Raw genomic sequence first — 15,125 nt, forward strand, 5'->3', positions numbered from 1 at the left:
GGCCCAGGTTCGATCCCTGGTCAGGGAACTACATCCCGCATGCCACAACTAAAATATCCTGCATACCGCAACTAAAAATCCCACATGCCGCAACTCAGACCTGGAGCAGCCAAATAAATAAATACTTAAAAAAAGAAGAAAAGAAAAGTAACCCTGAAAGTGGGAGGGCTGCTTGTATGTATTTTTATTTTTATTTTTTGGGGGGCTGGGCTGCACAGCTTGTGGGATCTCAGTTTCCCAACAAGGGATTGAACCTAGGCCATGGCACTAAAAGCCTGGAATCCTAACCACTACACTACCAGGGAAATCCCTGTTTGTATGTATTTTTAATTGTCATGTTACTTTTGGTATTCAATAAAGGCAAAATGAATGTTAATATATTAAATATAGTCTCTTGCAAACATACAGCCCTGCTAGCTCTTGCTCATTTTTTCATATCAAATGGCTGAGTGGTTGAACGACTAGTTGAATTAAAAAGTGAAAAATGTGCAGAGTTCCCAATTTTGTGCCTGATTTCTCATTTCAGAAAAGGAAGCCACAGCCATCTAAGGAGCAATTTATCAGGAAAATCCTGGTAAAGAATTATAATTGGGAAGTGGTTAATTGCACTTTTGTGTCTATTACCTGTTTCTGTTGTAGGTGAACTTGATATAGCATTAGATCTGTGATCATTCTGTGGAGAAACATAGATACATCAATAATTATAATTCAAGAAGAGGTACTTTCCACATTTATGGAAAGTACCTCTTTCCACATTTGGGATTATATCAATAAAAGAAAAAAAAACATGCAACTCTCCTCCAAAATTAAGTCTAGAAATGAGAATTTGTATCATAATTCTGAATATTTTTTAAGGCCAAAGTTGTTTTTTTTTTTTTTCTTTTTTTTTTTCTGTATGCGGGCCTCTCACTGTTGTGGCCTCTTCTGTTGCGGAGCACAGACTCCGGATGCGCAGGCTCAGCGGCCATGGCTCACGGGCCCAGCCACTCCGCAGCATGTGGGATCTTCCCGGACCGGGGCACGAACCCGTGTCTCCTGCATCGGCAGGCGGACTCTCAACAACTGTGCCACCAGGGAAGCCCAGGCCAAAGTTTTTTTAAAATTAATTTTTATTGGAGTACAGTTGCTTTACAATGTCGTGTTAGTTTCTACTGTACAGCAAAGTAAATCAACTATATGTATACATATATCCCCTCTTTTTTGGATTTCCTTCTCATTTAGGTCACCACAAAGCACTGAGTAGAGTTCCCTGTGCTATACAGTAGGTTCTCATTAGTTATGTATTTTATACATAGTATCAATAGTGTATATATGTCAATCCCAATCTCCCAATTCATCCCACCCCCCCCAAGGCCAAACTTTATTTAGTTCTAGAGAATATAAGATTTATGTAATGCATTCTCTAAAGATAGTCCTATTATATAACAGACCTTTCCTATGACTGTGAAAAATGAAATCATCCTAAGGCAGAAAATTTTATTGGGGAATGTATAGAAGAGAATAAAATTTTATTTTATAATAGTATTTTTCTGACATACTTTCTAAAGTATTCCTACCCCCCTCCTTGAGTAATGTTTTAAGAAAGAGTGATGAAGGTTGCTTCATTTCAGTTAGGAAATGAGGTATTTAAAGATGATAGTTGTATTTCGAGACTAGTATTTGAATCCAAGATGTTTTTAATTTATTGATCGAAGGAACTGTAAAGAAGGAGGAAGAACTAGCTCAACTGGTATAGAGTGTACCTAAAAAAAGGGAACAGAGTTAAGCTAATTTAAAAGGAAGTGTTGGTTAGCTGGGTTAAAAATATTGAAGACTTGGCAGAGGAGTAGAATCGAGAAAAGCTAGAATAACAACAGGTTTTCAGGCCTTGATAGCTAGTTATATTCAATAACCATTGAGTTGTACTCAATAATATATGATAACTGAGACACATTTTTGAACAGAATGACTTTAAAACACACACACAGATAAAATACAGACACACATACACACTCCCATGTTTTTTTCTCCCTTTTGGTTTTCAATATTTTCAGAAATCTTTTATTTGAAGTTGGAGTTGGGTCAGGTGAGATTAATGATGACAGGAAATCTTAACTGCTATAAATAAGTAAATAAACAGAAGCCATGCTGTTGAGAAAATTCTTGGACTGATCTGAAAGACAATTCTGTGGTAATGTTTCCTTGGTTTGATACTCTTAGACCGAGAATTAAGACTTAAAAAGTAAGCTGCGCTCCTGAGTGAAGCAATGTATTACATCTTCATTAGTGAAAAAGACAACATGCTCATCAAGTTTAAAGATGCCAATAAACTAAGTTTAGGATGCTGAGAAGAAATGAAAATTTAAATAACAAATTTAATTTAAAATAAGAACAACAGGCACTAGTAAAAGGAATAAATGGGCCAATGAGGCAAAAGCTGGATATCTTTTTAAGGAAACAAAATACTATCCTTATTTTCAAGGAAGATGAGGTAGAAGGAGAAAGCTAGGACCAATGGTACAAACAGAAAAACATAAAAAGTAGAGATTATTCCAGATACAGAGGAAAAAAATTTTAAATTTAAAAAGGCCTATTACAGTGAGATAGACTAGAAACTTTAACATATTTAGGAATAAACAATAAAGTTATTAGACAACTCTATTAGATTAGAAGGAAGAGCTGAAACACATTCCACTGAATGGCAGCAAATGTTCTCTACCTCCAGAAATACCAAAAGATAACATACAGTTGGGTGTAATGAAAAACAAAGCCAGAAAAGAGGGGACTTACAAAATGGTGATTTTAAAAATATATTTTTATTCAAACTATAAATCTAACTGCTTACATTCTAGGATACTGGAATAATTAGTTCAAATCACGCTGAGGCCATTGACTGGTATATCTGAGAACTTTTGGAGAACTGGAGAGCAAAAAATGGAAACTGATACAAAGTCAACTTTTAGTGCCTAGTTAAGCAACAAAAGAAATAAAATCATGCCTAAATATAGTATATACCTGCTGCAGAGTAACTGAGATACCAAAAAAAAAAGAATAAATATTTTTAAACTAATCATTTGACAGTGCAGCAGGTCTGACAGGAAGACTGTTAGACATTACACAACTTCTGGCACATTCAGATTTGGCCTTACTCAACTAAAATTCTAGGGGAGGATAAGCCCCAATGCCCTAAGGTATCCATTGAGTGTAACGAATTAACTTTTCTCCTATATACCTAGAATGGTACTAGTTATATACCTTCCTTGAAGAAATTTTGAAAACAGTCCCTCAAATAATTTTCTTTGTAGTTCAAATAACGAACCTAGCTGAGAAAGGCTAGCAAAAGGTTAATATAGAAGAGAATTATAAAGTTTTATCAGGTGTCATCCAGGTATGTGTAGCTTCAATAATAACCAGAGAGAAGGTTTATCAGGTTTACAGATGTTATAAAGTTGGAGTCAGCATTTAGAAGGACATGATGCAAGAATTTGAAAATATTCCAGGAAATCAGAAAATTTTAAATGTTCGAAAAGCAAAATTAAATATTTAGGGGGGGCTTCCCTGGTGGCGCAGTGGTTGAGAGTCCGCCTGCTGATGCAGGGTACACGGGTTCGTGCCCCTGTCCGGGAGGATCCCACGTGCCGTGGAGCGGCTGGGCCCATGAGCCGTGGCCGCTGGGCCTGCGCGTCCGGAGCCTGTGCTCCGCAACGGGAGAGGCCACAGCAGTGAGAGGCCCTCGTACCGCAAAAAAAAAAAAAAAAAAAAAAAAAAAAAAATAAAATAACTATTTAGGAAAACAAAAGATACAAAGTTTAGAAATTAATTATCATTTAGGAATATAACTAAAACATCTGAGAATTACAATGGATACACAGCAAAATGAATACCAAAATGGAAAAAGCCAACCTAATGCTCAGCATAAGACGTGAATAACCCTTGTTTCATGCTCAGTACTACGTGGGCTCTAATGAGGGATATATTTCTAGTTGGGAACTGTGAAGCCAAAATGGAGGGCAGAGAACTTGTGAAAGTTCATAAGGACAAACAGGCTAGGAAAGGCACATAAAAGGGCCAAAGCTTATTTACGGAGAAGACACGGGTGGCATCATAACAGTTTTCAAATATAAAGATTCTCCACATAAGGACTGCTAAGTAACTAGAAAATCTCCACTCTGGAAAGAAAAGAAGAAATAGGTGTAAACCACAGGAGGACAGATATAAGTTAGACAAGGAGAGGACCTTGTTGACAGTCAGGATTATGAATCATTTCTTAGGTATCATATGATAATAAGTATGGAATTACCATCCCTAGAGGTCTTTAAAAAATAAAACACCACAGGTTTTTAATTTAGACTTCCAGGCCATGTGATCTCCATTGTAACTATTCCTACTCTGCTTTTAAGTGCAAAAGCAGCCACAGACAAATGGGCGTGGCTGTATGTCACTAAAACTATTTACAGAAACAGGTGGCCTAGGGACCATAGCTTGCTGACCTCTACTGTAATAGGGTTTTGGCAGTGACACTTTGGGGGACTGATACTCAAATTATTTTGCATGCACATTAGACAACAGAGTTAACTCAATATCATATATTAACCAAAGTAACATAGTAACTCATGACAAAAAAACCCCAACCCTTTGATAAGAAAATTAGAAGGACATTTCAAACAAAAATCTCAATATAAAGAATTAACAAAGGCTCTATGTTTCTGGCATAATAAAACTTCCAAAAAATTTCAAGTGAAATTAATGTTAAACTTAGCTTCATAAGCTTAGTTATATTTCATACAATTCTAGATTTCAGACTGTTGTTAGACCAATCCATTGGGAAATTTAAGACCTCCCGGGCAAATCCCCTCCTCAAAGTTCCTGGTAAATTACAATAACAAGATATACCTTAAGAGGCCTGAAGGCAGAAGAATGAGGCAGGGTAGCAGCACAGCCCACTTGATTCACACCTGACAGCGACTAAATGGCAAAAGAGAAAGAGAAGAAACAGAAGGCAGCATTTATGTTAGCAAAACGTCAGACAGGCAGGCAGGCAGATCTTGTCAGTAAAATTAGCAAAGGAAAGGTCACTGACAAACTTTCAAATGGTTTACTAAGATATTGATAGGGCAGAAAGAGAATAGTTGGGGGGGGGAAAACCCTATAATTTATTAAACACAGTTTTCCACCTGTTTAATTCAAATTATTTCAATACCTCATACCACATAAATCAAGAAATGAAAGGCATGACTTATTAAACATGATTTTATATAGAAATAAAACTGAGTACATCAAATTTTTTTAGCAAAATAGCCTTAGAAACAAATGAGTCCTGTGCTGTTCCTATGACAGGGGAAACAAATCCAGTCAAAGAGCTCATTTTAACTGATCAGAATTGGCATGAATAAGAGCAACATCTTTTCAATATTAATCCAAATTAGATTTATTATAATTCAGTTTAATGGCTCTGATGTGAGAAGCCAGGACATGAGGATTTTGCATCACACCTTAAGGATGAACCAGCATTTCATTTCTGCTTCTGTGAAAGTCCAAATGACCTCTGAGAAGTTAAGTACAATTTTCCTTTTCTTTGAATCCTTTACCATTGTACAGAATTTTTATTACAGATAAAAGCTGCTCAAAACATGACAATTTTTTCATTTGGTGGGGAGTGGAAATCAGAGAAGACAGAACTTTCACAAAGGGCGTTGAGTAAGATTGTATCTATTAAAAATGCCAAAGGCTTAAAGATATTAAAGTCTTTATAAGTTAAATAATTTTCAAAAATTTAAACTACAATCACAAATATCTGAATCATGGGATAAATGAACAAGAACACATGTGGTGTTTAGGAAAAGTGAGTAGGATGGTCAATATGATAAATACAACTATATTTTTAATGAGTTGACAGATAGCAATGTCTTTTTCGTGTGTGCAAAACAAAGCATGTAACACACACTGCAACATTATCTTAAGGCAGAAGAAAGTGAGGAAAGAAATATACCAAAGAACAAGGCTGTGACAGCAGTCTTACATTGTATATGCCTTCACCTGTTTAGATTTCCTGGGCCTCCTTACGATCAAATGGACTTGAATTACTGTCAATCTCAAATATAAAAAGGCTAGGGCTTCCCTGGTGGCGCAGTGGTTGAGAGTCCACCTGCCGATGCAGGGGACACGGGTTCGTGCCCCGGTCTGGGAGGATACCACATGCTGCGAAGCGGCTGGGCCTGTGAGCCATGGCCGCTGAGCCTGCGCGCCCGGAGCCTGTGCTCCGCAACGGGAGAGGCCACAACAGTGAGAGGCCCGCGTACCGCAAAAAAAAAAAAAAAAAAAAAAAGGCTAAAAGCCACTATGCTGGCAAAGAAGGAAAAAAGGATGGAAGAAGAGGAAGTGAAATGAGCCTAGATCCTTTCTAGTGTCTAGAGATGGGATGTAGATACATATGGGACATATATGAAAGCAACAGAAGCCTGAAGGTCAATCCTAAGAGAATGTTAGTGTAACTGATATTAAACATTACCAACAGTTATTTCAAATCCCATATTTCAAGGTCTTTAAATCAAATCCAACATTTACTTGCTATATCATCAGAACTTATCTTGAAACAATTTTTTTTGAGATTTTTTTTTTCTGATTGTGATTTTATTTTTTATTTTTTTATTTTGGCCACACCATACAGCTTGTGGGATCTCAGCTCCCCAACCACGGATTGAACTGGGGCCACTGCAGTGAAAATGCCGAATCCTAACCACTAGACCACCAGGGAACTCCCCTAATGAGCAATTATTAGATGTACAGAATACATCAGGAATTATTCACTCAGGAATTATTTATTAAGCAACTAATATATCCCAGGAATTATGGTAGGGATTGAGTATACATAGGTAAGTGCAACAGAGAATATCCCTGTGCCCATGAAGCTTATAGTCTAGTAGTCTATTGGGGGTGGGGGAGAGGGGGAGATACAAAACAATAAACACCCACCTAAAAGTGCTATGAAGAAAAAAAAAAACAGTGGAGACAAATTTGATTTGGGGGTAGGGGTGTTGCAGAAAAGCCATTTTAAGGGTGTGATATTTAAGCTGATACCAGATAGATCAGTAGGAATTAACCAAGGGGTATATGCAGGGAATGAGAGGCATTCCATGCAGAGGGAGGAGCATTTGCAAAGATCCTGAGGTGGGAAAGGGCTTGCCATATTTTCAGAGCTGAAAAAATGCTGATATAGCATGACCCCAGAGATGAGAGATACATAGTACCCAGAGTACACAGGAGCTTATGGGCCATGTTAAGAAGTTTGGAACCTACTCTAAAGGGTTTGTAGGCTGTGTTAAGAAGTATATGATTTTGGAACTTTCCTGGTGGTCCAGTGGTAAAGAATCTGCCTTCCAGTGCAGGGGACACTAGTTCAATCCCTGGTCGGGGAACTAAGATCCCACATGCCGCGGGGCAACTAAATGTGCACGCCACAGCTACTGAGCTCACGCACCTTAACAAGAGAGCCTGTGTGCTGCAAACCACAGAGTCCACAGGCTCTGGAACCTGCGCACCACAACTACAGAGCCCATGTGCTCTGGAGTCTGCGCGCCACAACTAGAGAAAACGCTCACGCCACAACTAGAGAGAAGCTCACATGCTGCAACTAAGACCTGACGCAGCCAAAAAAATAAATAAAATAAATAATAAATCTAAAAAAAAACTATATGGACTTTATTCTACTATATGAAGGCACTGAAAAGTAGTTTTGAGAAGATCAGAGGTATGATTTAAAAAAATGACTATTTTTGTAATACATGTTGGACACTATTTGGCATGCAAAAATATGTGAGCCATGGTTCTTGTTTTTAAAGGCCATCTAATTTAGGCCAGACATGAATACTGTTAAGTAAAATATAAGTGTATATATTTTGAAAATGGCTGAAATTACAAATTTCACGCTAAGGGGATTTTATTGTTTTTCCAAATTCCACTTTTTCCTTGACAAAAACGCCTGGGCATTCAGCACTTACTATATGTGTTATTAAATCTCATCTTCAGTTTCCTAAAGTGTTTCAAAGTGTTTTCAATTACAGTACAGGAGGCAATATAGCACAGTGTTCATATACGTTCTCAAGTCACCTGGATCTAGATTTGAACCCAGCCTTGTACTTACTAGCTGTGACCTTGGAGAAGTCACATTCTGGACAAAACATTTGGTGCCTCAGTAATCATTTGTAAAATGGTGATAAGTTTAACCTTAACTCTTAAGGCTGCTGTGAGGAGTGAATGAGATAATTCTGGTAAAGTGTCTGGATCACCATAGGCTCTCAATATTTTTCTACATTAAATTGTTATTTGCTTCTCATGCCAATTAACTTTGACTAAAACTCCAGAGGCTTATTTCTTTATAAGACTGCCAGTTAAAATGTGCTATAGCCATCTTAAAGGAAATGATGATTACAGAACACAGAAATTCTGACAATGAAAGTTTATGTAATAGAAATCTCATGCTCAAGTATGCAGTTCATGCAGTAGTATGCACAATGGCAGCAGTTACTAGCTCCTAAGACAGGAATTGCTACAGACAATAGGCTTTTGAATTGCTAGTCTTCAATACTATGGTGAAAAAAATAACATAAAACATGATGGGAAAAGCAATTATGTACATGGTTAGAATTCTCCTGCAAAGCTGACAAAGTAAGACTCTCAATAAAGCTCTGAAGTTATACTCATTTTCAGCTGATGAAACAGGCAATAAAAGTAAACCAGTGTGTTTTAATGTATCTTCTAAATTTGCATGTGTCCAATAAAATCAAATACAAAATTAAAAAAAAAAGTAAACCAATATTAAAAATGATCAGTAGTGGGGCTTCCTTGGTGGTGCAGTGGTTGAGAGTCTGCCTGCCGATGCAGGGGACACGGGTTCGTGCCCCGGTCCAGGAAGATCCCACATGCCGCAGAGTGGCTGGGCCTGTGAGCCATGGCCGCTAAGCCTGCGCGTCCGGAGCCTCTGCTCCGCAACGGGAGAGGCCACAACAGTGAGAGGCCCGCGCAAAAAAAAAAAAAAAAAAAAATCAGTAGACAGCATTCCAAGTTAATGTTTCCCTGAGTTTAAGATATAAAATGGGTATGGAGGGATAATCTTGAGATCTCAAAGTTTGGGATTTTCAGTAGGTTAAAACAGATAATAAAATAGGATGCCAAATATACATTTGTATAATTAGCATCATGAAGTAAGGGAACCATTCATCATACAGGTGACTTATAAGACAAAACAGTGATTAATAAAGTTCACCTGGAATTAGAAACATTTAAAAAATGAATATATTATTCCCTCTCCTCCAAACACACATACAAAGCCAATATGGTTCTCAATGCAAATGTTTTACTTTTGGAAACACTAACAAAGATATTTGAATCACATCTGCAGAACACTTGGAACACTGGGTAAATCATGAAAAGTAATGTAGGGAGACAGTTCTAGCTATTTGTAAAGCATTTAGTAATGATGCTCATCATGTTTTATGGTATTTAGATCAATTCAGAATGAAAAGTACAGTAGCTATTCCCCAAATCTCTAGACAAAGCAATGTAAAATTCCATTTTGTGCAAGGTTCTTACCACTAACAAGGCACTATCATCAGTGTGCTGAGACCTTCTGGATGGGAAGGGACACTGGAGAGGTGGAGAAAAATGAAGCAATGTCAAAAACAAGCTATGCACACACATGACGAGTTTCACAAATACACAAGCAAAGAGACATATTAACACATACTTGTGAAGATGCTGACATACAGGACCACATTCACAATCATTCAGAGTTCATGCATTAAAATAGCTAATAAGTTGTTTCTGAGTAACGATTTTCTCCCAAAGAACTTAAACAACTGCAAATATGATCTTATTGCATAAAAACTTTCTAAAGCAAGGAGGGGAATAGGAATTATTCTCTGTTCTGAGAAGAGAAAGCTGAAGATGTAGCAGTAACATAAAGAATTTGTGGTCATTTAGTGAGCCAGTGACAAATTTAAAACAATAAACCCAAGAGTCATGATTTCTAGTCTAGGCATCTCTTCACTACCTTTCTCAGACAAAACAAGGGTACAACTGGAAATTTTAAAACTATACATGTTATTTTCCTGAGGAGCTTTAGTTTTCAGATAATGAATTACTCCAGAATGACCAGTAAGGAAATGTTGGGTAAAAAAGAAAGCGTGTATTAACTTATCAAACTTTGACTGCCAAAGGTTTGTACAGAGTTATTACCATGTGAAGAAAAGACAACTGGAAAGTGCTTGAGTGAATCTTTCAGGTACTATACCAATGCATAAGCTCTCAAATAAATAACCAAAAATAGTTATTATATGTCCAATAAGATTAAAAAAAACTTTATAATGGATAATTTAAAACATTTCAAACAATACATCTTACCATTCCAGAAACACTTGTGCTTTGAAAACATTGTGCTGAAGATTGATGCTTGTAAAGCCCCATGTATTAGGTTTTCAAATAACTTATTTTACAAAAATCAAAGTCAACACTCACATGAAATAATGCCTTTATGCATTTTTTAAGGAAGTAATGATCATAAATTGAAAAAATAAGAAGGCAAAGATAAAGGAAAATAGCTAATGAAAAAGCCAAGTACAATAAAATATTCATTTAGTAATAAGCTTCATTTTAACAGGTCAAAATAGGTACACAGATTTTTTAAAAAATAATGAATCATAAATTTTATTTCAAAATGTAAATGTCACTAAACGTGCACACATGTTAAAACAATAAAATTTACAATCTAGTTTATTTTTTTCTTTTTGCATAGGACATCATTATAATACAGAATCTAGGTGCATAGATTTTTAAAAGGTTAATAATTAATCTTACATATTACATGTTACTTTGAAACGAAAATGTACTACTTAATATTATAAAACTAATGTGTACAAAGTATAATCAATAATATACACACTTAGGAAATGAGCACTGAAGCTGAAATACTATGTAGAGTTTTTTGTTTAATACCGACACCATTCACGTGTGCCAGATACAGCTCTCAGGACCATCTCTCATTACACAGTAGCTCTGAAAATGGATGAGGGAGATGATAACTCTGTTGGGGATGGGAGGAGGGAAATAATCTCCAGACGGATGTGTATAGATTTAAAAAACCCCAATCTATAGATTCTGATAAACTTCCTGGCCTGTGTCTTTTTCTCCCTAGTAAGGAGAATTTTGTGAGGGGAAAAAAGAAAATGGCAACATTTTGATCACTGAAAACATATGATAATCACATGCAAAACATTTCATTTTCATTGCAATAATAAAAAGTTCCAAAGAAAGGTGATTATATAAACTTACCTCACCGTCTAAGGGGGGGTGTTGTTTTTGTGGACTTTGTGACGTTTTTTGCTATATAACCCCACACCCCCCAAAAAAGGGAAGCTGGTCAGAATCTAGAACACTGGGAATGAAAAATGCTATTTACTAAAATGATCACTCACATTAATCTCTGTATCTCTCGTGTATGGTGTTTTTCTAGATCTACTGGTTAGAAGACGCTGCCCTTTCCCGTAAATAGCTTACAATTTAAATGAGGAAAAGCAAAAATAAGCTGACAAACAGTATTTTCCTGTGTCTATAAGCATCTATATAAACAGAAATTTTTAAAAACTATGTTTTTTATATGTACATGGATATAAACACATTCATAGAGAGGTAATCACTCACTAAATTCTCTCAATGAAATCATCCTCTTTCTTTAATGGCTTCAAATATCACTCTAATGCTAACAGCTTTAGCTCTCTCCTATCAGCCAAATTCCAGGCTCGCATTTTCAAATGCCTGTGGACACTCTCTACTTAGAAACCCCAGTCATCTCCTGTTCAACATAACCAAAAAAAACCCCTCAATTTCCCATACTAACTGGGTATTTCCCCCCAATTTGCTAATTTCTGTTATTATGTCAATTAATAATATCACAGTATCTGTATAGTGAGTGTTTTACAATGTGTTCTTATACACAGTATCTCAAGTGATTCTTCTTACTCTGTGAGATAAGCAAACATCATAATCATATTCTTTTAAAGATGAGAAACTTGAGGATAGAGAGGTTATATGATATGTGCAAGGTTACAAAGTTAGTAAGTAGCATAATTGAGATCTGCACCTATGCCTTCTGACCCCAAATCCAACATTCTTTCCACAAAGCTAACTCCCATTAAAACCATTCTTTTAGCCTCAAACCCTTGCTTTGGAACCTTTTTTTTCACTCATTTTCAGTGATTTATTTAACATTCACTACACATCTATGTAAGACATAATGATGCTTCTCTTGAAATCTCTCTTATAGTTAATTTATAAAACCCTTTGTGGTAGTAGGGGGTGCAGCATACACCATACTAGTAAATAGGTGAAGTCATAATAATTCTGAAATAATTAATACTTAATAGTTAAACATTAAACATATGAAGAAAATAAAGGCACAGAATGGCTCAGTAACTTTCCAAAAGTCAAGCACATACCAAGTAGCAAAGCTGGATTCAAATTCAGATATTTCCGATTCTAAGCCCTTACCACAGGACGACACTGCCTTTCCTTAGGAAAATTAGAAATCATCTAGTCTTATGCCTTCATTTTGTACCCTAATCTAATTATTGCAATTACTCTCTATTTCATTTTCCTTCTTTCCTCATCTCTTTCTAACATATTCTAACATGAGTAGATTAGTTTTTCAGAAGTACCTTCCCTGTCTTTTCTCCTGCTTAAGAACTAAAATTGTTCTTTTCTGCCTAATTGTTCAAGATCAAACTCTAACTTGACATTTAATCAAGGCTATCTACAATGTAATTATCTCTTACTAGTTATATGACTTCTACAGAAGGCAAGCTAAATGAGTTAATTTATGTAAAATGCATAGAACAACACTTAGGACATAGTATGTGTTAGCCATTATCATTTACTGAGAATCAGTATAGCATTCTGGTCATAGACCAGGGTTTGGAGCCAGCCTGTCCTTTTTTTTTTTTTTTCTTTCCAGTTTTATTGAAATGTAATTGACATACAGCACTGTATAAGTTTAAGGTGTAATAGCATAATGATCTGACTTACATACATGATGAAATGATTACCACAATAAGTTTAGTGAACATCCACCATTTCGTAAAGATAACAAAAGAAAAAGAAAAAAAATGATGAAATGATGAGAACTCTTAGGATTTTCTCTCTTAACAACTTTCACATTTAACATATATTTTGTACATTGCATCCCTAACTCTTATTTATCTTATAACTGGAAGTTTGTACCTTTTGGCCACCTTCAGCCAATTCTCCTTCCCCCATGCCCTGTCTCTGGTAACCACAATTCTGACCTCTTTTGCTATTAGCTTGTCTGTTTGTTTGTTTTTGAAGTATAACTGACCTACAACACTATGTTAGTTCCTGGTGCAAAAGACAGTGATTTGATATTTCTATATATTACAAGGTGATCACCATGATAAGTCTAGTTACCATCTAGACTTTTTTTTTTTAAAGAAACTGTTTATTTTCCATCAGTTTTATTTCCATTTTCTGTTCAGCCTGTCTTGATTAGAATCTTTGCTCTGCCACTTACTAGCTGAGTATTTAACCTTAGGAAAATTGTTATCCTCCCTGAGCATCAGAGATCATCATCACAGGCTTGATACATTTGAAAAAATATAAGAGAATTTATTATGTGTATGGTACTTAAAGAAGATATACTTTGGCTAGAGTTATGAAACAAGAGAGAAAGCAGCTAGAAGATGAGTGATTCATTTGTTCAATCATTCATTTAAAAAATATTTATTGAGCTTTACTAGGGGCTAAGACCTGCTTAAATCTAGCGATATAGCAGTGAATAAACATGACAGACATGGTCCCTGTCTTCATGGAGTTTACGGATAAATGGGAGAGACAGATATGTCACGTGTGTGTGTGTGTGTGTGTGTGCGTGTGTGTGTATGTTTTTGGCCACACCACGTGGCTTGTGGGATTTTAGTTCCCCGACCAGGGATCAAACCCAGGCCCTTCGCAGTGAGAACGTGGAGTCCTAACCATTGGACCACCAGATAATTCCTGGGAGAGACAGATATTAAACAAGCAAAAATATAAATAATTATTTAACTATAAAGAAAAAATTCCAAGGTGATTTCAGAACAAAAAGACAAGTAACACAGGCAAAAAACTGAACCAGGTTTAGAGGCAACTACAGAGGCTGATTAAAAAAAGAAGTGTTAACAGGGGTTGTTAATTGAGTAGATGTGGAGAAAACAGAAAGTAAAGAATCAAAGATGACTGAAGTATTAAACCTGTGAGCCTTGCAAATTTTTGGTATTCCCTAGAGGTAAGGAAGTCAGTGATAGGTTCAGATAACAATAGTTTATATTTGCATGGCACTTTACAGTTTACATATAGCATTTTCACTTTCCTGATGCACTAGAGATTTAGGAAATGGCAGCTGGATAGTAAAGTGATATGTCTAACGACAGATAAGTAGTTAAGAGTAGAGACTATCACTGTCCTAAAAGCAAGATCAATCACTTCTGATTGTCCTCAAGCCTATCTACATATGAGGACAATTAATCTAATCACAAGCAGGAGACAGTTATACTATTTACTCGAGAATTCTTATAATTAAGATATCAACTCTTTTTTTTTTTTATTAAGACAATAAAATCTGACATCCTCAGGAAAACAAATAAGCACTTACTTCTAAGAAACGTTAGCAATATCATTCAATGAATCCAAAGGGCTCACCTTGACAAAGTCCAGGACAGCATCTCTTTGAACCTGCTTGGTCCTTATTTTCTCTTCCTCATACTGTAGGGCAGCAAGTTGTGCCTCTCTCCGAGTACGTTCTATTAATTGTTCTCTTCTCCGATGAAGTTCCAAGTCTGCATGTGAAAACTAGAACAAAAGTATCATTTTGCATATGCAAGTAGCGATAAAGATCAACTTACCAATATTCTTTATCAATTTAGGAAACTACTGCTGACCCAAGCAACTTTTACTTTGCAGTCACCAAGCATTTCTTCAGATGTGTTTATTGCTAATCTTTTCCCATCTTTGCACTGTGTTCTTACATGTATTATAAAGACTTATTTTCTGTCTGGTGTCTAAAAACACTGTTACCAGCATAAGGTGCACATATTATATTAACTGTA

General features: G+C 36.1%; 1 protein-coding gene across 11 annotated transcripts in view; it reads right to left on the reverse strand.

Moving 5' to 3' along the window:
- LRCH3 (leucine rich repeats and calponin homology domain containing 3) overlaps nt 1–15,125 on the reverse strand; it is a 112,943-nt gene that overhangs the window by 16,060 nt on the left and 81,758 nt on the right. For 6 of the 11 annotated variants that reach the window (XM_082839177.1, XM_082839168.1, XM_082839172.1 and 3 more), the window contains exons 12-15: nt 14,719–14,868; nt 9,568–9,621; nt 4,873–4,944; nt 625–673 (exon numbers count right to left, since the gene is read on the reverse strand). In XM_082839177.1, coding sequence (XP_082695303.1) covers nt 625–673; nt 4,873–4,944; nt 9,568–9,621; nt 14,719–14,868 — 325 coding nt within the window. The remainder of the gene's footprint in view (nt 1–624; nt 674–4,872; nt 4,945–9,567; nt 9,622–14,718; nt 14,869–15,125) is intronic. The other 5 variants (XM_082839176.1, XM_082839171.1, XM_082839169.1 and 2 more) reach the window with 3 other exon arrangements.

Source organism: Leucopleurus acutus, assembly GCF_964270905.1.
Source record: "Leucopleurus acutus genome assembly, chromosome: 5".
Classification (NCBI taxonomy): domain Eukaryota; kingdom Metazoa; phylum Chordata; class Mammalia; order Artiodactyla; family Delphinidae; genus Leucopleurus; species Leucopleurus acutus.